The sequence below is a fragment of the Mustela lutreola genome, chromosome 10 (assembly GCF_030435805.1).
Source record: "Mustela lutreola isolate mMusLut2 chromosome 10, mMusLut2.pri, whole genome shotgun sequence".
Classification (NCBI taxonomy): Eukaryota; Metazoa; Chordata; class Mammalia; order Carnivora; family Mustelidae; genus Mustela; species Mustela lutreola.
Genome location: NC_081299.1, coordinates 31892514 through 31915664, shown reverse-complemented (window position 1 = coordinate 31915664; position 23151 = coordinate 31892514). Strand labels below are relative to the sequence as shown.

The 23151-nt window shown below is 56.7% G+C and overlaps 1 protein-coding gene across 6 annotated transcripts in view; it reads left to right on the top strand.

Annotated features, from left to right (window-relative positions):
• The window catches only part of HIVEP3 (HIVEP zinc finger 3), a 456280-nt gene that overhangs the window by 418003 nt on the left and 15126 nt on the right, over positions 1-23151 (top strand). For all 6 annotated transcript variants that reach the window (XM_059135436.1, XM_059135438.1, XM_059135432.1 and 3 more), the window contains one exon: positions 20486-20661. In XM_059135436.1, coding sequence (XP_058991419.1) covers positions 20486-20661 — 176 coding nt within the window. The remainder of the gene's footprint in view (positions 1-20485; positions 20662-23151) is intronic.

Here is a 23151-nt window from a genome sequence, read left to right as displayed (position 1 = left end):
ATAAAAGAAGTAAATAAGTAAATAAAATCAGCCTCCTTCTCTTGGTTCCCCCCACTCTCGTCTCTAGAGTCCTTGAGAGCGTCTGCGGTGTAAGGGGGGGACGGTTCCTGTATTTCCCTACTGTCCGTGCAGGATTCCATGTTCCTGAGTCTGCAAAAAGTCTTTTCCCCTCATTCATTTCTTCCCACCGTCCGTGAGCTCATTGCCAGTGTCCTGCCTTCTGAAGAACCCCAGGGAAAGCCACACCCTGCCAAGCTCCTCCATGGGCCCTGGGAGCTCCCCCTATGGCGCCGCCCTAAAGGAGTCAGAGGAGCACAGGGCAAAGTGCCCGTTCCAGAAAGTCTAGAAAGTATTTGGGCTCTGGACTGAGACGGAATCGGATTCCAGCCCCACCTCCAGCAATTACTGGCCAGTCCCTAAAAATAGGGTCAGAAGTATCTACTTCCCAGGCTGCTTGTGAGGAATGAATGGCGAGATAGTGCGGGGGCCCCCGTACCGCTGGCCTGGCATACAGGAAGTGCCCACAAAGGCGCCACTTCCTTCCTTCTTCCTGGTTCTTTCCTTCCTCCCATCTTCCTCTCTTTCTTCCCGCCTTCCCTTCCCCGGTGCAACTCTGTTCTTCTCCCGGCTGAGGTGTTCTTTCTGCCTGGTCAGGGAAGCCGCTGAGGGCTCTGAGTCAGGGTGTCTCTGTGGGCCCGGCCGCGTGAGGACCCCACGTGACAAGGGGGAGAGTTGGAGGTCAGCTCCAGGTCTGTGACTGGTAGATCCTGGGACAGTGAAAACGTCACCTGGGCTGTGGGGCAGCGGGAGTGTATGACACTGGCGTGGAGCAGGCTGGATTTCATTAGCTGCAAATCACAGGAAACGCTGGCCTTTTCCACCTTAGGTGTTGTTGGAAACGAGGCCCGGACAGGGAAGGAGGTAACATGGTGGGAGCCCAGCCATGGCAAGTTTGAGTAAGTGTGTCCCCTCTCTGGATCTCAGCTCCCTCCTTGGTAATGGGAGGATGTAGGAGAGGACCTGAGTCTTGCAGTTGGGGCTGGGGTCCGAGAGCTGACGGCTGCCGCTGGCTCTGAGATCCTAGACGGTGCCTGTGCTCTCCATGAACCCCGGTTTGTATCCGTAGAACGAGTGCTTGCCGCTCGGCCTGGGTGAAGGATCTCTGGCGATCATGATGTGACACGCAGGAACTTTCCAGCTCTTGTCAGAGGATGAGCTCATTCGGCTCTGTACTGGAGCCTGGGAAGAGCTGTTGCTCAGATACAGTCTTCAGGGAAAAGCCTGGGCGGGGGAGTGCCGCAGGCTATTGTGAGCGCTTGTCCCTCCCTCAGGAGAAGCTGGCCTTTTCTAGCTGTCAGGGAATCGAAGCCACGCTCATCCGCAGGGTGCCCCTTCTTGGGCAGGAGCCTCTGGCCGAATGCCCCAGCCTGAGATGAGACATCTGTCGGGGAGAATTTCTTTCAGAGCCCGCAGCCGGGCTCTGCGGATCGCTTGCCTGAGCACACATAGGTAAAGGGACAAGGACGGAGTGGGGAGGCTCGGTCTCTGGAGTTCTCTGGCCCCACAGCTTAGAAAAAGGAGAAGGGAGCTGCTCTTTCTTCATGGAGCGGGGTCTCTTGAAGGCGGGGTCCCAGTTACGTGTCTCCCCCTCCTTGCTGTCCCCAGGGTGGAGGTCCAGCCCCAGGAGACACCGATGCCTCCCACCATACCTTGCTGCTGTGCGTCTGCCCGCCTCACTCTCTGGGGCTCCTGGGGTGTCTTTCTCCACTCTGGAGGTGGAGACCCCTCTCAGGGCTGTCGTGGGCATTCCATAGAATCAGACACATGAAACCCTCCACCCCAGCCCATTGCCAAGCAGACGGGGTAGGGGGCGTCCTTCACTCCCTGCATGTCGCGCTGAGCACCCGTCTCATTCCAGCAGTAGACCACAGTGACAAGAGCATGACTTTGGCACCAGCCAGACCTGGGTTCAAATCCTGGCTCTGCTGCTGATTAGAAAGGCTTCCCCTCTCCCGTGGCTCAGCCCTCTCAGCTGGAAAGTGAGAATCCTAATGGTCCCGATTTATCAAAGTTGTTGAGAATAAAAGGAAACAATGCTTGTAAATACCTGGCACAGTGCCTGGCACGCAGAAAGTTGCCCTCTTATTCCGTCATGAATTATCAATATTTACTTATATGATGGCCTCTTCAAGTAAAGGGTCAATTCCTGGTGTCTCCTGCCTTTTACAAGCACTTTGAGGTAAAGAGGACAGAAGCCAAATGGCCCGCTTGGGAATCCTGGATCTATCAAGTGCCTTTCTGATGTGAAACAAGCTAGCTCACGCCACTGTGCCTCAGTTTCCCTGTCTGTAAGGTGGAAATGGTCACAGTAATTCCATCTCAAAGGATTTACGTGGATTAACTAAGACACTCCATGTGAAGAATGTCCAGTGCTCAGTACATAATAAGTACTCAGTGAAAGTCTAGTATTACTAGTATTACAAAAGGGTCCCCAGAAATCATTTCACCCAAATTCCTCACTTTGCCAATGAGGAAGCGATGGCCCAGGGCGTGTTAATAACAGAAACCCTCTTGCTGACCCCCATTCAAAACATCCCAGTGGGAGGAAAGGAGGAAGGATGGTGTGGTACGTGTGTAGGAGTGCAGGAGGCACACGTGTCATCTTGGTGACAGTAAGGAGACAGCTCTGGTGTGCTACTGAGTTGGAAAAGCTCTCAATGCCTTCAGCTTCCATGAAGAGAGATGATCGACCCCCAGAGGGAGCCTTTGGTTCTAGAGTTAACACAGGGCGGCCGGTTGGGAGGGCCAGGACCCCCACTGGCGGAGGAGGGCACTTCCCTCCAGGGGCTGGGCCAGGGCTGGAGAGGCAGAGCCTGACCTGGCAGGGGTGGACTGGCATGGCCTTGGATGGAGGAAATATGAATGGAAGAATTCTGGGAGGATGGGATAGGGCAACTTGCCCTCCACTGATTCAGGGAGAAGGAGGTTTTGGGGTTTTTTTGTTGTTGTTTTTTTTGGGTGGGTTTTTTTTTTTTTTTTTCATTTTACTTTTAACTTTTTTGTATGTTTGTCATAGTTTCAAAATAAAAATGTAAAATGAAAAAAGAGAACTAGTTTGGCTCAGAAGAAAGGAGACTGAGGAAGCCGGGAATCAATAAAGGGTTGAAAGGGGACGCAGGCTTTCAGGGGCTGTCTGGCAGATTCCCGGACAAGCCAAGGGCATCAGACCAAAGCACAGGGGGGAACCTGAACTCCAGGCAGAAGTTTGGGCCCATGCTATGGACAGGTGTCTTCTGTCACCATGGGTGGCCTGCAGACCAAAGAGGGACAGCCCAGCTGGCAGGAAGGTGGAGGGCGGTGTGTCCTGGGGCACAGCAGCCAGCGGAAGACAGATCGGGCCAGAGCGGGGCAGCTGGGGGTGGGTATGCCAGGCAGGCAGGCTCCCAGGAACATGGTGGCAACAGACGGGGCAGGACACAGGAGCCAAAACGAGCCTGAGGCAGCCAGGGAGAAGCCAGGCTGTGATCGAGGCCTTATGACCCGTTGGCAAGTACGACTGGCAGACTGGGGCCAGGCAGGGCTTCCGGGGACAGGAGCCAGGAACAGGGAGGGCATCTCCCCAGGGACGGTGGCAAGGAGTGGAGGCAGCTGGCAGGGTCCAGAGGACCGGGGCAGGGAGGTGGGGGGAGGGTTGTCCACAGGCTGTGCTGTTAGGATGCCAAGGGGTCAGGTAGGAAAGTATGTTTGTGTGGTGGGGGCCAGGTTGGACGCAGGCTGGTTCAGGGGGAAGGAGAGCCATCCCCTCCCCCCTCCGCAAAGAGGAGGAGGCCGGTTCCTGTAGACTTTCAAAACGTCAGCAGATCCAGCAGCTGGGGCACCTCCGATCCGTCTCTCGGACGTTTCTGGGACTGCTTAGCTTGCGAGCTCAGGAGCAGATTCTGGAACCATGATTTCCCTGAAGGTTGTAACCCACCGGCGGTGGCACTCTGTGGACAATGGGTTTCCACCACGACAGTGAGTGGGGAGCCCTCGCCGTGAGGAAGGCAGCTGGGGCCTCGCCTTCTTCCTCTATAATCAGCCATGAGGAGGGAGGAGCCCCTTGGGGCAAGCAGGAGACCCTGGCTGGAATGGGTCTGGAACCAGGAAACCCAGTGTCCCCTAGAAAGCCAGCTGCAGGAGGGGTGGTGACCCACGAGTTCCCCACCCCACCCTGGGGGATGGAAGGAGACAGCCTAGGTGGGACTCAGGCCCCTGAGGGCAGGGCAGCCCCTGCCCAGGCTCCAGCAGATGTCTCGGGGTCTGGCTACAGCAGGAAGAACAGAGCAGTTCCCCGCAGATGTCCCCACATTGCTCTAGGCTCCCTCCCTCCCCCTTTTTAGGGGCCTTCATCGGCCCCCCTAGTCTTCTAAAGGGCTTCTGAAGGTCAGCCCTCAACTGGGGCTGGGAGAGGCTGCTGTGACTGCAGAAAGGCTCTCTCTGGGGTCTAGCAGGACAAGGCATGAAGGCTGCTCAAGTCTCATCAAAGGGGGTGCCCTTGCTCTCAGAACAGCACACTGAAAGCAGCCAGGCTCCCCCATGCTCCCTGGCACCCCTGGCCCTAGCAGGGGCAGAGCCTTTCTCTCTAGGACAGGGATGAGATGGGGGTCAAGTTCTGGTCTCTGCAGGGAGGCCCAAGGTGGCAGCTGGAGTCCACAGGCTCTGTAGACAGGCCGGGCTGTCCCCCGGGACCCAGGCTGCTCTCCACACCCCAGCGACTGGCTGGACCTAGAGGACACCATCGCTGTTCTCCTGAAGAATCATGGTGTGGGCACACCACGCTCGGAACACTGCTTCTATCCCTCCAGGAATTCCTCCCAGGCCATGTCCCCTCCCTGGACTCCTGGGCATGTGGCTCCTGCCAGCATCGGCCTGCCTCATAGCTAGTTCTCGGTGTTCACAGCTCTCTGGGCGAGAGCCTCCCTCTGGCTGTGATGCAAACCATCATGGGGATTTTCGGCCATATCGGGACAAATGCTCCTTATTTCATCGGCCACGTTTTATTTTAATGTGTGTTAGAGAGACGACCCGCCGTTCCATGACTGGGAGTTCTTAGGGTGAAGCCGTGGCCGGATGGGCCCTGCAGGCGGTGCTCGGGAGGTCTGTCTCTCTGCTCAGAGGCTGGAGAGCCCCAGCTGTGGGGCCGTGGGACCAGCCCCCAGGAGCATCAAGGTGGGTGTTTACCACACTCAACGTCAAGGTCACTTCCACTGCGTCAGGGCATGGCAGTAAATCAGAGGGAGGCAGCAAGGGACTGGAGGGTGGGCCCTCTGCTCTGGGTCCTCTTCTACGAGTGCCAGGGAAAATCACTGCGTCTGGAGGGGCCGCGTGATTTGGGGCAAGCTGTGAGCCCATCTGTGCCTCGCGATCTGGAGGGTGACAGGCTGTGTCCTGGGCTGAGGTGATCTGGAGGGTGACAGGCTGTGTCCTGGGCTGAGGTGAGGATTAAATACACAGACAATGAGATTAGATAAAGAAACACCCCCGCCCCTCCCCCAAGCTTGGAAGTGGCCTGTTGCCTGGTGGAACAGAGCCTGCTTGGGGGGAAGGGGGCAGAGCAGGACAAAGGCAGGATTGGGGGGTCTGGGAGCTCGGCCTGGAGCTGGCGCAGCTGGGTTTGAGTTCCTGCTCTGTCCCCTGCTGGTGTGTAACCTCTCTGTGCCTCCCTTTGTCCCCGGCAAAGTGGGGAGAGTCCTAGTGGCGCACTGAATGTCCGCTTGCGGGCCCCTGTCCCCGCAGCCGGGCACCTCCAGGATGGCTCAGCACGGGCGGCCATTGAACAGGAGGACTGGGCTGCGCTCTGGAAGTGCCTCTGAGGGCCGGAGGCAGTTGACAAAGGCATGGGGAGAGGCAGGAGAGGGAGAGCTGTTCCAGATGAAGCGACCTGAACAGGGGGCCAGTGAGGCGGGAGGGAGGCCAGGAGGAGGCCGCAGGGAGGGGGCTGGTGACCAGAGAGGACAGGATGGGTGGGGAGGGGCCGTGGATCCTGTCACAGGCGTCAGCCGTCAGCCGTGGGTGGGGAAGATCCTCTGTCCCTTTTCATTCATCTCATTCTTGCAGGGGAGAGTGGGGATGAGCAAATGGGAATTACTGTAAGTTGTAAACACATCACCCGCTCCAAGTATTTTTAAATCCCCAAAGCTTGGTATTTCTGTGCCTCTACCACACAGTTGGCCCTAGAGCCTGGCTCAGAGTCTTTGCTGGCACCCCAGTTCCCTCCCAAGCACCACGTCCTCAGTCCCTTCCCCCTGGGCCCAGCCACTGTGCTGCCCATGCTTCTCTGCCTCTGTGCCTTTGCTCGTGCTGTTCCCTCTGCTTGGAGGGCCCTCTCCCTGTCTTCATCTCCTAATCCTCACAGCTGAGCTGTCCTCCCAGCCCAGGTCAAATACTCCCCTTCCAGTCGCCTCCCTGACCTTCCCCCACCCTGCCACACCCTGCCAGACCCCATCTCTCCTTCCAAACCCCGGCGTGTGTTCTCTTACTTTAGCTTGACATTTTTACTTTGGGTTTGCTTTGGACAGACAGAGGTTGCCCCTGGTGGACAGCCTTGAAGCCCACAGGCAGGGACAATCCGTTCCATAAAACCCATGTGTGGTTTAAATATGTTAAGTTGAAAAATGTAAGCAGGGAGCACGATAAGAATGATCTTTGGGGGGACCCAGTGCCACTTAGGAGCTGTGTGGCTGAGAGCACGTCCCTGTGCCTCTCTGAGCTCAGTCTCTCCATCTCTGCGATAGGGACAGCTACCTGGTCTTTCACAGGCCATTGGGAAACCCGAAGGCTGCTTCAGCGTCTGCCAGCACGCCCAGAAAGTACCGCGTGGGCCTGCAGGAGATGTTAGCGGGATCTGTTCTCTCTCAGCCGTTTCGAGCTGATTCTGCATCCCCTCTGGGCTTAGTTGAGGCCACAGGGTCACTCGGAAAGGCCCTGCGGGCTGTAAATAGCAGTCGCAAGTGACACTTGGTCCAGGCTGGGCCAGGGCTGCTGGACAGGTGCCCAGGGCTTTCTGGAGACACTGTGTGTTGACTCAGTTCTCTACTGGGCACCGGGCCTAGTGCAGGGAAGTGTGTGGGGAGCGTCGGGTCGCCTGTAATGAGGACACGCCCGGTCACATCAGCCCTGCCGTGGGTCCTGGCTCTGCTGTTGATGTCTGTGCAAGCGACCTTGGGGAAGCCACAGGCCCTCATACACCTGGGGTCAACTTACTTAAAACCTTTCTGAGGGGTCTGTTCTCAGAGTGTAGCTAGACCCTCTTGAGGGCTCCTCTTCTGCCTCTGGAACTCTTCTCGGTCAGCTCTCAGCCTGCTGAGAACGTTCCTTGCTCTTTTGCACCCGGGACTGAGCATTCTCCGGCCCCATGGGGAGCCTCATTCTCCCACAGCCAGTTGGCACTTTGGCTCCACGCTCCTTCTTCCCGGCAGCCCTCCCTGTGCATGCTCTCAGGGGGACCCTAGGTGGCTGACTTCAGCTCCGGGAAATACCTGCTGAGGTGCGGCACAAGGTCCCCTGGGCTGAGCCCTGTCCCAACCACAGTCACCCGCCTGGGGTCCACCCTTCACCATCACCACTTGCAGTAACGACAGCCCAAGTTTGCTGAGGGCCTGCCGTGCCGCAGTGCAGAATGGAGCACTAAGCTCTCCAAAACTGTCATTCCTGACCCTCCTCACTACCTGCTAAGTCACAGTTACCTATGTAGACACATACACACACATGTCCAATCTGCAGACGAGAGGCTCAGAGGAGCAAAGGGACTTCTAACTCAGCTCAGGTCCTGAGGAGCAGAGCTGGGATTCAAAGCCAGCCCTACCAGCTCCAAATCTGTGTTCTTTCTTCCACAGCCCTACACACTAGGGTGCCTGACTCTCGGCCACCTGCGTGGCAAGCTCTTGGGGAGACCCTGTGGCTGCCCCCGCATGTGCCCAAGGCCAGGCCCTGAATGGACCCCCCCCCCCCCAAAATGCTTGTGCATGGAGATGCTGCCGATCGTGGTGCTTCCCCCGGGGCCCATGGTGAGAGCTGGACATCTCTCCCCTTTCCCTCTCTTCTTCCATGCTCTGGAGAACAATCATCCCCATCAGTGGCATCTTCTCCAGCTAGAAGGGTGTGGGGGCCAGAGGGGAGCTTTGGGGATTGGGTGCCCTTCCTCTGCTACCCACTGGCTGTGTGACCTTGAGCAAGTTACCTTACCTCTCTGATCCTCTACTGCCTTACCTGAAAAGAGCCATGACATTATGCACCTCGCTGATTTCCAGTAAGGGATAGACGAGCCCCATAATGAGGAAGGCGGCTCCATCGTGCTAAAGGGTCACAGTTGTTCAGTTGTTACTGTTGTTGCTGCCATTGTCCCTCTGGAGCAGGAAATGGCTCAGTAGTTGTGCTGAGTCCAGTAGCCACAGGCAAAGCCGTCCTCAGCAGCCCCATCAAACTGGAGACTTTCCACTTCACCTTGACCGTAAAGGTGATCTAAGGCTCCCATCGGCAAAGGTGCCGCTTCCTACCCCACCGGAAAATAAGGAAGAGTCTTCCGAAGCTGTGATCTTTTGAGGGCAAGACAGGGGGTTCCACACACAGGGTACCTGGCTCCCAGAGAGGAAGGCTGTGAGGCGTCTAAGGGCAAGGGAGCGAGGCAACTGCCTTGTCTGAGGGACGGTGCGCAGCCAGTGAGGAACTTCTCCAGGGAGTTAAGAAACTTCTCCATTCCCTTCATTTGCACTGGAGGATTTCAAAAGAACCAGGTCCCTAGGAGCCTCCACCTCGTTTCATGTGCCCTGGGTCTGCTCTCTCCCGTCCAGACCCTGGCCACGGTCTGCTTCACCGTGCTGGGGACACACGAAGTGTTCTCTGCCCACTGCCCCGCACACCTTGTCACCTCTGACAAGGTTTTGTAGAAATGGCATTTCCGGAGGCCGGCTAAGCTAGGGCAGCAGTGCTCAGTGGGATCTTCACAATGAGCTCGGATCGCCAGGGTTCCCACCCTTCCTACCTCTCTGCAGAGTGTCTGTTCCATCTGTCATGCTAAGAACTGTCCAGAGCGTTGAAATTTTTAACTGAAGGCCAGATGCCATGTGGTCGTCAGGCAGGAGGTCAGACGGTCCACCACCAGGCCACGCCTGCTTGCAGCTGTGCTGTGACCCCTTCTCCCCAACACTCCTCTGGCCAGGACACTAACTGGGCCACCATGACCGCCTTGGGGTGAAGGAGATGGGTTGGAGAAAAACTCTGTGTCCAGTCAAAGCCAGCAAGGTCCCTCCAGCTGGCAGAGTCCTGGTCTGCTGCTTTGAAATGCAAATAACCAAATCCCTTTACTCTTAAACTTGGAATTCCCTTGAAAGCTGTTGCCTACTTTGCGCCTGTATTATCCTGATCAGGTTTAGAAAGCTTTGGTTGACTTCACTGAGGCTTCTTCCTCCCACTGAGTCTTCTTCCTCTTCTGCATTTTCTTTCTCTGCACCTTGGTCCTTGGGTCCTCCCAATTTCCATTTCACAAGTAGTCTCAGGTGGGTGGACGGCCGGAGGCTAAGACTGGTCGAGCTCGCTGTGGCATGGATCATGTTCATCGAGGAAACTGAAGCTGCTTCGGCCGCGTGATCACCATCCAAGTTTGGATGCTGGAATGCTTCACGTCCCAAGTCAGCAGCTCCTTCTTGTTCCTCACCACCATCACCTTGGCTGTGGTTGTGACCGGCTTTCCAGGGCACAGGCATCCCCATCAGCATGTCTGGGATTGCTTTGCAAACCTGGCCACGGCAAGAGAGAAGGAGATAGCGGAACTTCCATCGTCACTGCCTGCTATTCCATCAGCCGGTCCACGCATGGCCACAGATGGACGGATCGCCTGGCATCACAGCACTGAACCACTGGCCTCCTTTCTGATCAGAAGGGAAGGGGACATCTCCAAGCTTCTCAGTTGATGGACAACTGGACCATTTGGTTTTCCTTGCATTGTTGAAGAATAAATTTAACTGTCATGAGGGCTATCACAGCCAAGTGCTAGAGGGAGAGGGCAAGTACTGACAGAGCCCTCTGTATGTGCTGGGTGCTGTTCCGTGTGACTTGGATTAACGAAGTTAACTCACAAGGTCGCAAGGACCTTGTGAGTGTGTACTATTATTTTTCAGTGATTTTTTAAAAAATATTTTATTTATTTATTTGACAGACAGAGATCACAAGAAGACAGAGAGGCAGACAGAGAGAGAGGAGGAAGCAGGCTCCCTGCTGAGCAGAGAGCCCGATGCGGGGCTTAATCCCAGTACCCTGGGATCATGACCTGAGCCGAAGGCACAGGCTTTAACCCACTGAGCCACCCAGGTGCCCCTATTTTTCAGTGATTTTTAAAAGGAAATGTATCATCCGTATAAAAAGCGATCCAAGTCCTAAGTATATAGTCCGTGAGCTGTTTTGCAGTGAATATACCGTCACTATGCTCTGTTAGTCCCAGCTCAAGATATAGGGCATCATCGCCATTTCACAGATGAAGAAACTGAGGCACAGAGAGGTTATGTAACCTGCCCAAGGTCATGCAGCTAATGAGGGGCAGAGCCTGGCTTCAGCCTTGGCAGTTCTGGCTCCTAGGCCTGTTTCTCTTTACTGCTGCTGTTCTCTGCCCCTGGGAAAGCTGTTACTAGGGGGAGAGGACCAGGCTGAGAACTTGCATTGAGGGCGAGATTGGAATATACATCGCAGCCTTTTCTCACCTTATTTGCATCTCAGTGCATATATATGTCTGCTCTGGAAACACTGATGCTTCACAGATCACGAGCAAGCTGGCCCAGGAGTCTTGGCCATTGGCTTACAAGCATTAATCAGGCACTTTGTGTATACACGCAGTTCAGCAGCCGCGGCTAGAAGACGGCCTTGGTCAGCGCCCCTTCTAGCTGCGGCCCCAGCATGTGCTTCCAGAACACAGCCCTCACTGAACAGCCCTCCCCAACCCCCACCACCTGCGAGACACGGGCCCAGCCTTTGTCCTGGTATCTGAGACTTTTCAAGCCAGGCTCAACACGACCCTCCAGCCTCAGTTCCTGCCACGGGTCCTACAGAATTGTGCCGTGGCTTCCACAGTAGAATTCCTGGAAAAAGTGCCTATCACAGAGCGAGCACTCAACAGACAACAGCCCTCTCCCGTGATAAGAGCTGACCGCTCGAACCCTGGCTGACTTTCTTGTCACTGCTTTTTCTTCAAGAGTAAAGCAGGCATTCAGTCTCCAGGATCTGGTCCTGTCCCCATTCTGGGCCGGCTTCCTGTCTGGGGAGCAAGGAAAGGAGGCGGGAAGAACTGAGACCAGAGTCCTGCTTCAGCTGGGCTGGTCCAGCCCCACCCAAGGGCCCTGGGGGGTAGTGGCCCTTCCGTCTTAGGAAGGACAACCCGGACAACTCAGAGGGACCTGGGGGAGTCTGCGGAGGCCTCCAGCATCCATCCTGAGTGGTGTAGCCTGGGGCTATGGAAATGACAGGCCTGCAGGAGAGCAGTCTTGGGTGAATTGGCCCCCTTCGGAGATTATCATGTAGAAGAGGGGCACTAGCCGGAGCTCGGAGCTCAGGCTGCAGGTGGGAGCACAGGCTGACCTCTTTAGCTTTAGTAGGAGAAGAGCTGCCCAGAAATCGGGAGACCCCCAGGTGCCCAGGCGTATGCAGCCCTGGGAGAAGGTGGAATGGGACCCTCCTGACCATGACCGCATTAGAGGCTGCACGAGCCCCCTCCGCCACCCTGAAGTCGGAGGTTTTAAGGTCCTTCCAAGCATGGATGTTCTTTAACAGAAATTTTCGATGTTTTTAAACCCACAAAGCTTTTTGCTACCAGATTCAGTTTGCCTAGGTGCCTCCTCTGGAAAACAGCTCAGTGTGGAGGGGGAGGCCTCCAGGAGCCCCGAGCACGGTATGAAAGTCATTGTTCTAGAACCCTGCAGGCCAGGGCCTGCCGAAAGCTGGAGCAGCTCCATATCTGTGCACATCTAGGGAGTGCGTGCCTCTTGGGCAGTTTCACTTCTCTGAACATGAGAGGCTCAGCTTCTGGCTCTCTGCCACTCTCTCCCTAATCTCCCTGTCTGCTCGGAAACAGGACCTTTGGCTGCATTCTTTTGACCCCAGCTGGCATGGGCCCAGGCGCGGTGCCCGCTTGGTGGCTCTGGGTGTCTGCCCTTGGTCGTTCACTCCACAACATCTCCACGAATCGTACCAATGTCTTTAGAATCAAAGCCGCCTCCTGGTCTTAGCTCTGGGCCTGGTCAGTCCCCAGAACTGCTGCTCTCTCCCGGAAAGCTGATGCTGCCTGCTGATGTGCCCCCAAGAATGGAAACTCATTACGGTCAAACCAAGGAAATGGCCCAGAGGCACAAATGCAAGCCTGTGAAATGGACAAGGACTTGCTCCCGTGGTGGAAGTCCTTCTGCAAGATGGAAACAAAGGCTCTTTGACCCGCTTCTCTCCTGCCTCAGTTATGCCAGCCGACCTCCAACCTGCATCCTCTGTCCTCCCGCCTCTGCCCTGGCTCGGACTCTCCGCAGTTACCAGAGGAAAAGCATCTCTTCCGAGAAAACCACCTAAGACTCACCCTGATCATCCAAAGCACCTTGTACATGATCGGAGTTACTGTTCCTCTTTGTTTCGTGATCTTGAAGTATCTGTTCGTCGCACTGGAGACCAAGGTCCAAGTTTTATTTAGCTTTGTTTTCCTGGCCCTGGTCCAGCCTCAGGCTCAGACCGGGCCTTGGTCAGTACCGTTGAGTAAATACACAGAACACTGGCTTAAAATAGACAGCCCGCAGGTGGGCTCTGAGCCTGCGCTCCAGTTATAGACCGGCTGTGGAATTCCTGGCCCAGCAGGCCTGTCCCTGGACCATGCCTTAAGGGCCACCCCAGCCCCAGATGTTGTGACGGAATGTCATCTCTGCAGAACCCCGCAGAAGGAGAATCCAGGATGCACCAAGAACCCGGTGGGCATGTCCCTCCATGGCCCAGAGCTTGGCCTCTCTGGTTTACTTCTCGCGGAGGGATGTGTTCCCTACCTCTTAGCAGCTGAGTATTTGTAACAGATAGGCAGTTCAGTGGGCTGGACCACCTGCCCCTTGTTCCTTTTCCCACATCCCTTCCTTTCGGGCTGCACCACGAGAGCAGCGTGTCTCTGCGGACACACCGACGGGCCCGCTGTGGCAGGACCTTCAGGGACACAGTGACCTCTGGGAACCGACTCTAATCTCACTTCGGGGGACACAGGCTCCCTGCAAAAGTGGGACTCAGAGCAGCGACACGTACACCTCACATCACCTCTTCCTCTTGCTTGGCATGATTATATGTGAATTTGGAGGATTAGTGAGGGTTTAATGATAAAATATTAATAATCTATGGAAAAGTCAGTAACATAGCTGTAGACCAGCCTCAGAGAGCTGGTAACTTGAAGCCACAGAGTTCACACCCTCATTTAGAAGAAAAATGCAGCTTGGTGGAGAGAAAAGTCGTGGACTTGAAGGTCAGACGGACCCCCTGCTAGCTTCGTGACCTTGGGGACATTACTTAGAGCCAGAAGTTTAGCTCTGGATCTGCCTCTTCTTCTATTTTATGTGCCTTGAATTGTCTTTTGAAACAGGTGATTTCAAGTGTTAGTCAGCATTGCCTAGCAGTTAAGCACCTGAACTTTGTAACGTGTGATCTGGGATCATATTCTCGCTCTGTTAACTTACTGGCTGTGTGGCCTTGGGCAGGTTACTTAACCTTTCTGCGACTCCAGTTTCTCCTGTGTAAATGAGGATGACGAGAGCCCCTGTCTTATGGGGTTTAAATGAAGTAATGCATATGAAGTATCTAGAATAGTGTTGGGTACCTAGGAAAAGCTATATACAAGTAGACCCATATCATTAAAAATCTGTATTTGTGGTTTTCTTGAAAACCTGGAAGATCCGACAGCATCCTGCAACCCTTGGCCAGAAAGGTATAACCCCTGTCCCTTTAGAGAGGGACCGTGTCCTGCCTTCCAGCCCACCTCAGCCCTCCCCCACATGCCTCCTCTGCCCACTCAGTCATGCTGCCAGCCCCTCACCTAGTGCCCTGAGTCTCCCTTTGGTCAAGAATAAATATATACATATTTATTGGAATAAATATGAAATACTTAATGGATAACTATGTCCATCTTATAGCACCATCATAGGAGTAAGCAGGCTTCACGGTGCTGGACGCAGTGTGGGTATGCAGTAACTTTGAACTTCCACCTGCTCCAGGCTCCCTCTGGCCTCTGGGTGAACAGTGCTAGTGACGGGGAGCTCACTCCCGCACGGAGCAGCTTCCTTGCTGAGTCTTTGTCATCAGCAGAGCCAAGCACGGCTCCCCTGTCACCGTGACTGAGATGACATTTATTTTCCACCCCCTCCGTCTCCGGGGTCTGGAGCTCGGGGGAGCTTGGCGCAAGCTGTGGGCTTCAGAAGTACCGCTGAAAAGTCTAGAGCCACAAGCGTTCCCAGTCGGACGGCTAAGCATCCCTGGCAGCAGGACTGGAAGAGAAGGCAGGTGGTGCTGTGCCCTCTGTCCTCTGGGGTCAGACCTGGGGTCCAAGCTCTGCCTCACCACTCTGTAGTTGCCTTGTAGCTGTGGCAACACACTTGACCTGTCTGGTTCTGTTTCCTTCTCTATCAGAGGACTATAATAAGATCCCCTGGATCAGGGGTTGCTTGAGATTCTCGCTCTTTCCCTTGAGTCCGTGAGTCTGACTGCAGCAGCGTAAGAACAAAACCAGACCTGGCGGAATCTGGCAGCTCCACGCCCCTCCTGGCAATCTTACTCTTTGCTCGACCTAAGACAGCAGAACCAAAAATCTACATCCAGGAGGCAGGGGTCTGGGACCCCCCCACCCCCGCCCACTTGGTGCTACGGCCACGGCCCAACCAGCCCTGCTCTGCCCAGCTCCTTTGCTGCGTGGCCAGCCTGACTCTGGGCCTCTGGTCTCGAGGTCCCTCTAACCAAAGCATTCTGGAATCCACAGAAATAGCTATTCGTCTAGGACAAAACTTAACATTTCTGACACTGGCTAACACCTATGGCTTGTCAGGGGAGCAGAAGACAGGCAGGTGGTAGGGCTCAGAGAAATGACTCCCTATCCCGGGAGCCATGAATCTGCTGCAACCATGCTTGTCAGCGGGGACGATCTGTGGCCTCCGAATTGGTGGGGGGCGGGTGGGGGGGTGTCACTTCCCCCCCCGAGTCAAGGGCAGCCTTGGGACAATGGGAAGGAGCCAGCAGACCTGAGAGGCAGAACTGTTCCCCTCAGGGCCCCACCATGGTTTTCTGGTTTCCTGCCCTGGCTTTCTGCAAGGCATTTTTCTGTAGCTGTCAACAGCTGCGGGTCCTACCCAGAGCTGGCGGCCCTTTCAGGAAGGGCTGGGTAGAGAACGATGCTGTGCTTCTTTGTCTGCTGTGTGGTGGGCCCCTGGGAATCCTGGAGAAGGAAAGTGCTAAGGAAACATCAACACCACCGAAAGGTATTTGTGCGGCATGTCTGTGCATGGCTGGGGAGCTGGCGGGGTAGATTGCTGACTGGCTGTGTTGGCCACGTCACTGAAACTCCAGTAAAATGAAGACAATGGTAAAAGGCCAATGCGAGGACCAGTTGAGGTCAGGCGTGTGACTGGGCTTGGCGTATCTTAGGACAATGAAGATTGACCAAGGAATGGGACTGATTGACTCAAGGTCACCCAACAAGTTTGAACAGCAGCCGGAACTCGGACCCAGGTCTCGTGCTGACCCATGAGCAGAATAGTTCCTACCAGGGACTGGAGAGAGTTCGGCCTGTCTATTGTGGCTAGGTGCCATGCCTGTGGAGAGGCCACTGCATTGTGTTGAGCCTGTGTTCTAGCCTCATAGAGAGGGGATGTCATGGCTGAGAATCTGATTAGAGCAGACCTGGAAAGAAGGCCTTGGTCTGGCTTTCTTATGGGCAGCCGAGGAGTGCTGAGCCCTTGTGGGGGTCGGGCGCCGTGCTGAGTCCTGGGGATGTACCAACAGCTGGGATAATGGGGGCTACACACGTTGAGAAGGCCGTCTCAGTGCACACAGCTTGACCGTGCCATGAAGGAGGAGCAGGGGGGACCCCCAGGCTCAGAGGTTTAAGAGAGGGCTCCGGAGGAAGGGACCTTTTGGCAAAGCCCTGAAGGAGACGAGGAGCCAGACAGGTGTAGGGGGGTGGTGCTGGGGAGGGCAGAAGGCTGGAGGAAAGGGCCTTTGTGGCCCCCAGTGATGTTTGGCATGGTTGGTGGGAAGGTGCAGGGGTCAGGGCTCTGGAGAGGCGGACGGCCTGGTGGTGTGCCCGTGCAGGGACAGGGCCTTGTCCTGACGGAGGTGGAGGAGCATCTCCCCAGGCTGGGAGGAGCATGACAGAGCATGTCAGGGCCACTGCTCTCGTGTGGGAGAGAGGAAGGCCTGGCCACCGGCTTCACTAGCCATACACGTGTGTGTCCTGCTTGTGGAGACGGGTGCCCAGGAGGAGAGGGTGCTGCAGAGGGGATGTGGAAACGTGCTTCTGGGCGTGCAGGGCGGGAGGGGCCTGACCACCACCAGGCGAGAGACTGAGGGGACATCTGGATGCACAGCAGGGCGTCAGACCTGGAGAGTACAGGGAATCCATCGGAGTCCAGGTGGAAAGTCAGGCGTGCACAGGGGGCGTAACCTGGGAAGGGCGAGGGGAGAAGAGTGCGGGCTGGAGCCTGAGGAGTGGCAGCAGGGGAAAGGGGTAAGGAAGGAGCCCACAGAGAAGCATCGCGAAGCCAGGCAGGAGCCTCTAGAAAGCGGGCAAAAGGGCAGATAGGAAAAGGCAGCTGTCCTTTGGATTTAGCAATGTGTGACCTTGGCAGGGACAGCTGGCCAGGGAAGCGGGATCATGACGGCTCAGGAACGGGCATGGGGCGGAGGCAGGGAGAGCAGACCTGGGCTGCCCTTCCCTGGCTTGGGCTGAGAAAGGGAGCAGAGGGAGCAGTAACTGGAGTGGGCTGAGGTCCAGCAAGGCTTTGAGGTTGGTTGGGGGGTTGGTGGGTTGACTGGTGAGCGTGTGGTCCGTGATGGCAGAATGTGCCAGAAGGCAGAGGCTGTGGAGCTGCTGGGGAAAAAGAGGCTGGTCCTGAGCTGGTGGGGAGGATCCAGCCCACACTGGATGGTGGCCCCATGCCTGCCCTTGGGCTGGCCCCTTTGAGAACCACAGAGTCTTGAGCTGAACGAATCCCGGTCTCAGCCTTCAAAGAGTAGAGAAGTCATGGGCTCTGGGCCATTCAGACAGGACCACGCTCTTCAAGTCCTGGGGCCCTTCCTCCTAGGGAACCATCCTTCTCCAGGACATTGAAGCAGGTGGCTGCTGTCATTTCAGTCCCATTCTCTTGGCTTCCAAACCTCCCGAGCTCCCAGGAAGTAGCTGCTTGGGGGGTAGGTGTGTTGGGACTGTGTTTCTGCCCCCCAACATTGGGGAGCCTCCTAGACCCTCACACTACCCTCTTCTCTTTTTCAATCCTCTCCTGCACTGTCGTCTCCCTCCCTACAAATCCGCACATCCCATCGTGAGTCCCAGGGATTTCCAGCCATGCCCTGGGCATCTCTTCACATCTTCCTCACGGGCATCTCACTCTCAGCAAAGGCCTGGGGTCCTGCATCGCTCCCCTCCACGTCCATGGGTGGTATCACTTAAGCCAGCTACATTGAATACTTTGATCTTGGTTTCTGCCTCATTGTGACCCTTCCCCCATCCGATGGCCCCCTGTCCTAAAACATGCGCTTCTTGTGGGGACTAGAGGTCTCTTCCCCCTCCAGACCATTCCTCTTGGTGCCAGGGAAGCATCTTTTCTCTGAGTCTTTATCTTTGATCAAGTCTAAACTTCTTAGCATGGCGTTCAGGGCTGATGGGGATGGGGATCCTGTCCATCCTGCCCATCCCACCTCATCTGCTCTCCCCACCAAGTCCATCAGGCCTTTTAATCCCTCTTGCCTTTGTTCCTGGTTCCTGCCTGGAGCTCCCCCTTCCTGCCTCCATCTCTCACGGTCCTCTCTGGCCCCTCCAAGCCCCCTTCTGCTCCCCAGCAGGTTATACACACCTTCCATGGCCAAGGCACCCAAGTCAAGGCACAACCCTCGAGAGTTCAAACAGAGTTTTTTCTATGTGTATGTGCATGCACATGTGTGCCTTTCTGCACACATGCAAGCATGAGCCAGGGAAGACCACTTGTGGTCTAAGCTTGCTGTGGGGGAAGAACTGGGGGGTCTGAGAGCATCCACAGGTCACTGTGGCTGAGTTGGCTCGAGCATAGGGCAGGGGCCAGATACAGAAGAGTCAGAGTGGCAGTGGGCCTAGCTCACAATGCCCAGCACAGCAGTTGCGGGGAGGGCCAGGGAGCACCGAGGGACGCCTTTGTCATTGGATGTTGGAGGGGAGGGGGTTTCATGGACCCGCCGGGCAGGGCCGAGTGGAGGTTAGGATCCAGTTGGCACAGCCTCCAGTGCCAAGAAGAAACCAAGCCATTCTCACTTCTTTCTTCTCCGGCTGGGAAAAGGGTGCCCACTCCATCTTAGACTGGTTTCCAGGGGGCCATAGAGGGACACAGGAGTTAAGATCAGGGTGTGGTTCGGGGCCCTGGTGGCCCTGAGGCATCCTGCTGCGTGAGGATGAACCGTTGTCCCTCAGAGACGGGTCTCCCGGGCTTGCCCATAGGGGGTTCTTCATAAGAGTGATAAGAATCATCCTCCCCGCCACCCCCACAGCCCTCCCTTCCTCCCCTTGAACACCAGATGTCACTTCGCCCTGGATCAGGTGAAAGTTGGCCCCTCCCCGGAGAACAGAGTCCCACCACCAGCAGGTCAGGGCCTCTAAGGAGGGAAGGTGGTTTCAGACAACAGGAGAGGCACTGGTTGGCCAAAGGGAGCTGACAAATACCAGGGCCCTCCGGGACTCGTGGAGAGCAGTGCATGTGTGAGAGTGTGTGTGTGAGTGTGGGGAGGTGGTAGGTGTGAGTGTGTGTGTGCATATGGGTGTGTGTGTGTGCATATGGTTGTGTGTGCGTGTGCGTGTGCGTGTGTGTGTGTGTGAGAGAGATCACTCCGTCGCCGCCTGCTGGCTCCCTCCCATAGAGTCGCCTCTTTCAGGTCATCCTGTGACATCCTCTCAGCCAGAAGCTGATGGTCCCTGCAGAGCAGGACTGAGTCCCAGCTGCTGTGCCCACTGCCTCGCCTTCTCCCGGCCACCTCCCTGCCCCCTGTGCCTGCCCTGAGTTTGAGAGCGAAGACCGCTGGGCCGGGACCTATTGTGTAGCCTGAGTGTGGGGCACTGGCAGGCCCCTTGCTGGGTGCTGGGGGGCATGCTCAGTGGGCTGAGAGGCCGCACCTCCCCTAAGGCGCCCATGATGTCAGACACCCCCCCCACACACACACCGGCCTCATGCATCAGAACGCTCTTGTCCTGGAATCCCACCAGGAACCACCCTCCCGGTCCCAGCAGAGCCTTTCCTGCTTCCGAAGGGAGAAGGGCGCGGCTGTAGCATCAGGGACAACGAGGCGTTCTGATAAGGATCGTAGCGTGTGAGCCTCCTGGGCTTCCTTCTCGGTGGAAATAAGACCATTCTGGTTCAGGTCCAAGAGCCCTGGTGGCTCTGAGGCCTGGCAGGTGGGATGGCTGCCCCAGGAGCTGCCCTAGGAAAGCTTTGGGCCCTGATGCGGTGACCCCGGAGGGTCCCTGGGAGCAAGGTGTTGGAATCTGGGTCCTGAGAGCTTTACAGCTCATCAGGAGATGTGGTCGGGAGAGTGCACAGGACTCTTGGTTTCTGACTCTCCAAACAGGGAGGCGACAGCGGTCCCACATACCTCCTGTCACCCTGGTGTCCAGGCGGCTTCCGAACGGGCTGTTTAAGCACTTGTTGCCGCTCCCGGGAGATGGGCAGGCAGGTTCAGATCCTAGGTCCATACCTTTCTGGCTGCAAGACTTTGTGCCTTAGGCTCTTAACAGCTCGTGCTCACGGTTGTGATTTAATTTGTGTGAAGTGTGGGCCCAGAGGGAGCCCTCGGCAAATGGTAGCCGCTGGAGCTGCTGGAGCGTGGTTGTCACCTTCCCTCACTTGCGTTGTGATTCTGCTGGCCCAGGGGGCCGTCCTTTGCAGGCAGAGCCTGGGGCCAAGGCCGGCTCTGGGACAGAGGCACTCCGTGAACCTGTGGCTTCCCTTTCTGGCGGGAAGCACAGGGCCTGCTGCCTCTGGAGGGAAGAGAGGGCGCAGCCATATGCGGCCGAGGGCATGGCAGGTGCAAGGGGTCCGCGGCGGATCCCCAGGGCGACTCCCTGCCCCCTGCCCCCATGCGGTTCTCTCTGGTCCACGTCCTTCGCACCCAGTATCTATGAAGGGCTGGAGGTATACCTAGGAAGCGTGTGCGTCTTCTGAGGTGGGAACCAGCCTCTTCTCCTCCTTTTTTTTTTCTCCTTTACCATGACGCCTGTTGCTCATAGGTACAAATCAAACGAAGAGTATGTATATGTGCGAGGCCGCGGCCGAGGGAAATATGTTTGTGAGGAGTGTGGAATTCGCTGCAAGAAGCCCAGCATGCTGAAGAAACACATCCGCACCCACACTGACGTCCGGCCCTATGTGTGCAAGCACTGTCACTTTGCTTTTAAAACCAAAGGTAAGAGACAGTCAGCTGGAGCACTGCCCCGGCCCACTGTAGGGAGCTCCCCTCTGGGAGCCCTAGCTCAGAGCTCAGAGGCCCGGACCCGTTCCGCCTGGGGCCTGGGCCCCTCCCTGTCCCCCCACTGCCCCCACTCCCCAGCGGCCAGCTGTGCAGCCCGCTCCAGACGGGGCGTGACACCCCCACCCCACCCCCCGGACCCGGCACCCCCCGCAGCTGCCCCAGCCTGTCCTCTTGGATCCCACACAGCCCCTCCGCCTGCCTGCTTCCCCGGGCGCCAGGTGGCGCTCTTGCACACGGTTCCTGGTTTTGATTTTCTCTCCTCACCCCTGTTCTGCTGCATGTGTCCTTCGCCCTCCATCCACCGACCCGGCGAGCTCCAGCATCCACACTTGTCACCACCACTCTTGCGTTCGGAACTCCATTCCACTCCGAGCCACGTAGAACACTCGCATGCTCACTTCTCATGGCAGAGCTCACCCCTGCCTCCACCTGCCTCACCCCTCAGACCATGTTCACGACCACCCACCCAGCCCCTCTGCAGCTCTCAGCCCAGACCCACTCACATCCCCCCTGCCCTGGCTGGTGACCCCAACCTGGGGCCCCGGCCATGCCCCAAGGCAGGCTCAGCACAGGCTCTGGCTGTCACCTGAGAAAGGAAGAAGGGTCCCGCTGCAGCTGCCTGGACCCTCGGGTGAACAAGAGGGGCCAAGTCCCTGGGACTTGGACCAGGCTCCTACCTGCGCGGTTCCCGCAGGCCAGGCAGGGAAGATGCGGTGGCTTATGCATCACTTCCTGGTAGCTGAGCAGAGGAACAGAGGTGAAGCCAAGGAAGGGCTGGGGCTCTTGACCCCCCTGATGGCTTCAGCCTCTTGTGCTTTGCAGATTCTTGGATAAGGATTTGGGCATGAGGGCCCTGCCTCCTCCTTTGAGCAATTGGCGGGGGGCCCCCATGCTGGCCCCCACTGGAGCTGTGTGGTGTTTGTGCAGACAGAACCCGAGAGCAGCTTCAGCTGTGCCCTGGCTGTTCTTTCTTCTGTTGGTCAAGCTGCTCCCAGCCAGAGAGGCCAGACCAAGCCCTGCGGAGTTCACCAGCCTTTCTCCCTTCCTCTTCCTCTTGCTGGTTCCCTTGGCTCTCTCTGGACTAGGTCCGGGGGCAGCTTACCACATCTCCTGGCTCCCAGACCCTCTCTGCCAGAGCTCTATCTCTGCTCGCCTAACCCCGTTCACCAACCCCTGTCCTCCTCTGTCCTCTGGCTGTCCTTCTCAGGGGCCCTCAAACTTTCCCATCTACATTTTGGGTGGCATGGAGGTGCCCTCTCTCCCACTTTCTTTCTCCGATCTTCTTCTCCCTTGGCATCTCATAAACAATGTTCCAAAGGATCCCCAAAGAGGACAGGTAGGCCTGGTACCTGGTCCCCCCCACATCCTGGGTGCGTCTAGCTCCAGAGTCCTGCTATGTCGAAGGCAGTACAACCCAGCGTGCCTTGGCCCTGGATGTAGGCTCTGTCCCCACTGTGTCCCCTACAGCCCCACTCCCTCTGGCCTTAGGCGGCCAGTGAAACTTTATGGAGGAAGAGAGATAGAAATAGTTGACTGATAATTTAGTAACAGAATAAAAAGCCACTTGTCCAAAACACCCTTGAAGGTAAAGAAAGCCGGTCCCTGCAAACCAAGTGACTATTAACACTAGAGCTGTAATGCGAACCCAGGACCCCCACCTCAGGGCATCACCCCCATCATCTTCCTCTCAGTGAGCAGATCCTCTTTCTCTGGAAGGAGTGGCAAACTCGGGCGGCCTCTCGGGTGGCCTCCAGAATGGGTCACCACGGCTGCCCCTGTTTCCAGGCTGTTCAGGGACCAGCCTGTTCTGCTCTCAGCACGAGGACCCCGGTCCTGAGAGTACATCCCAGCACAGGGTTACCCAGAGCTCACCTGGGCCCAGCACCCAGAGGACCATCTTGAGGAGCCTTCCCCCTGCCATGTGAGACTAGAAAAACTTAATCTAGGTTCCCACCCAGAGCATTCTCTCCAAAGACGGTCCCTTCCAGCTTCCCCTGCTTTTTGGAGAGAAAAGGTCTGGTCCCTGGCACGAACATCTCTTTTCCAGAGCTCTTTCCATTAGAGGCCATGCCAAGCCTATCCGCAGTCCCTTCCTGGGTCCCTCTGGACTGGCATGGAGCCCTGGAGGGGCCGGAGGGCATAACCTGAGCAGAGCGGCAGCAGACACTCCGCACGCCCTGGGCCATGGCACCCTGGGTGTGCAGGCTCGCCCACACTGCCTGCAGGCCAGGCCCAGGAGGGTCGGTTCCCAGCCAGTGATCAGGGAGCGTTGTGAGCTCTCTTCAAATGCTCATAGAGGCTTCTGGAAGACCACAGCTTCAGAGCCAAAGCAGGAAGCGGATCTGAAATGGAGGCATCTCTAACTATGACTGCAGAGAGGGGCCGGTCGGGGGTGGGTGGCGGGCAGCTGCAGCAGAGGAAGCT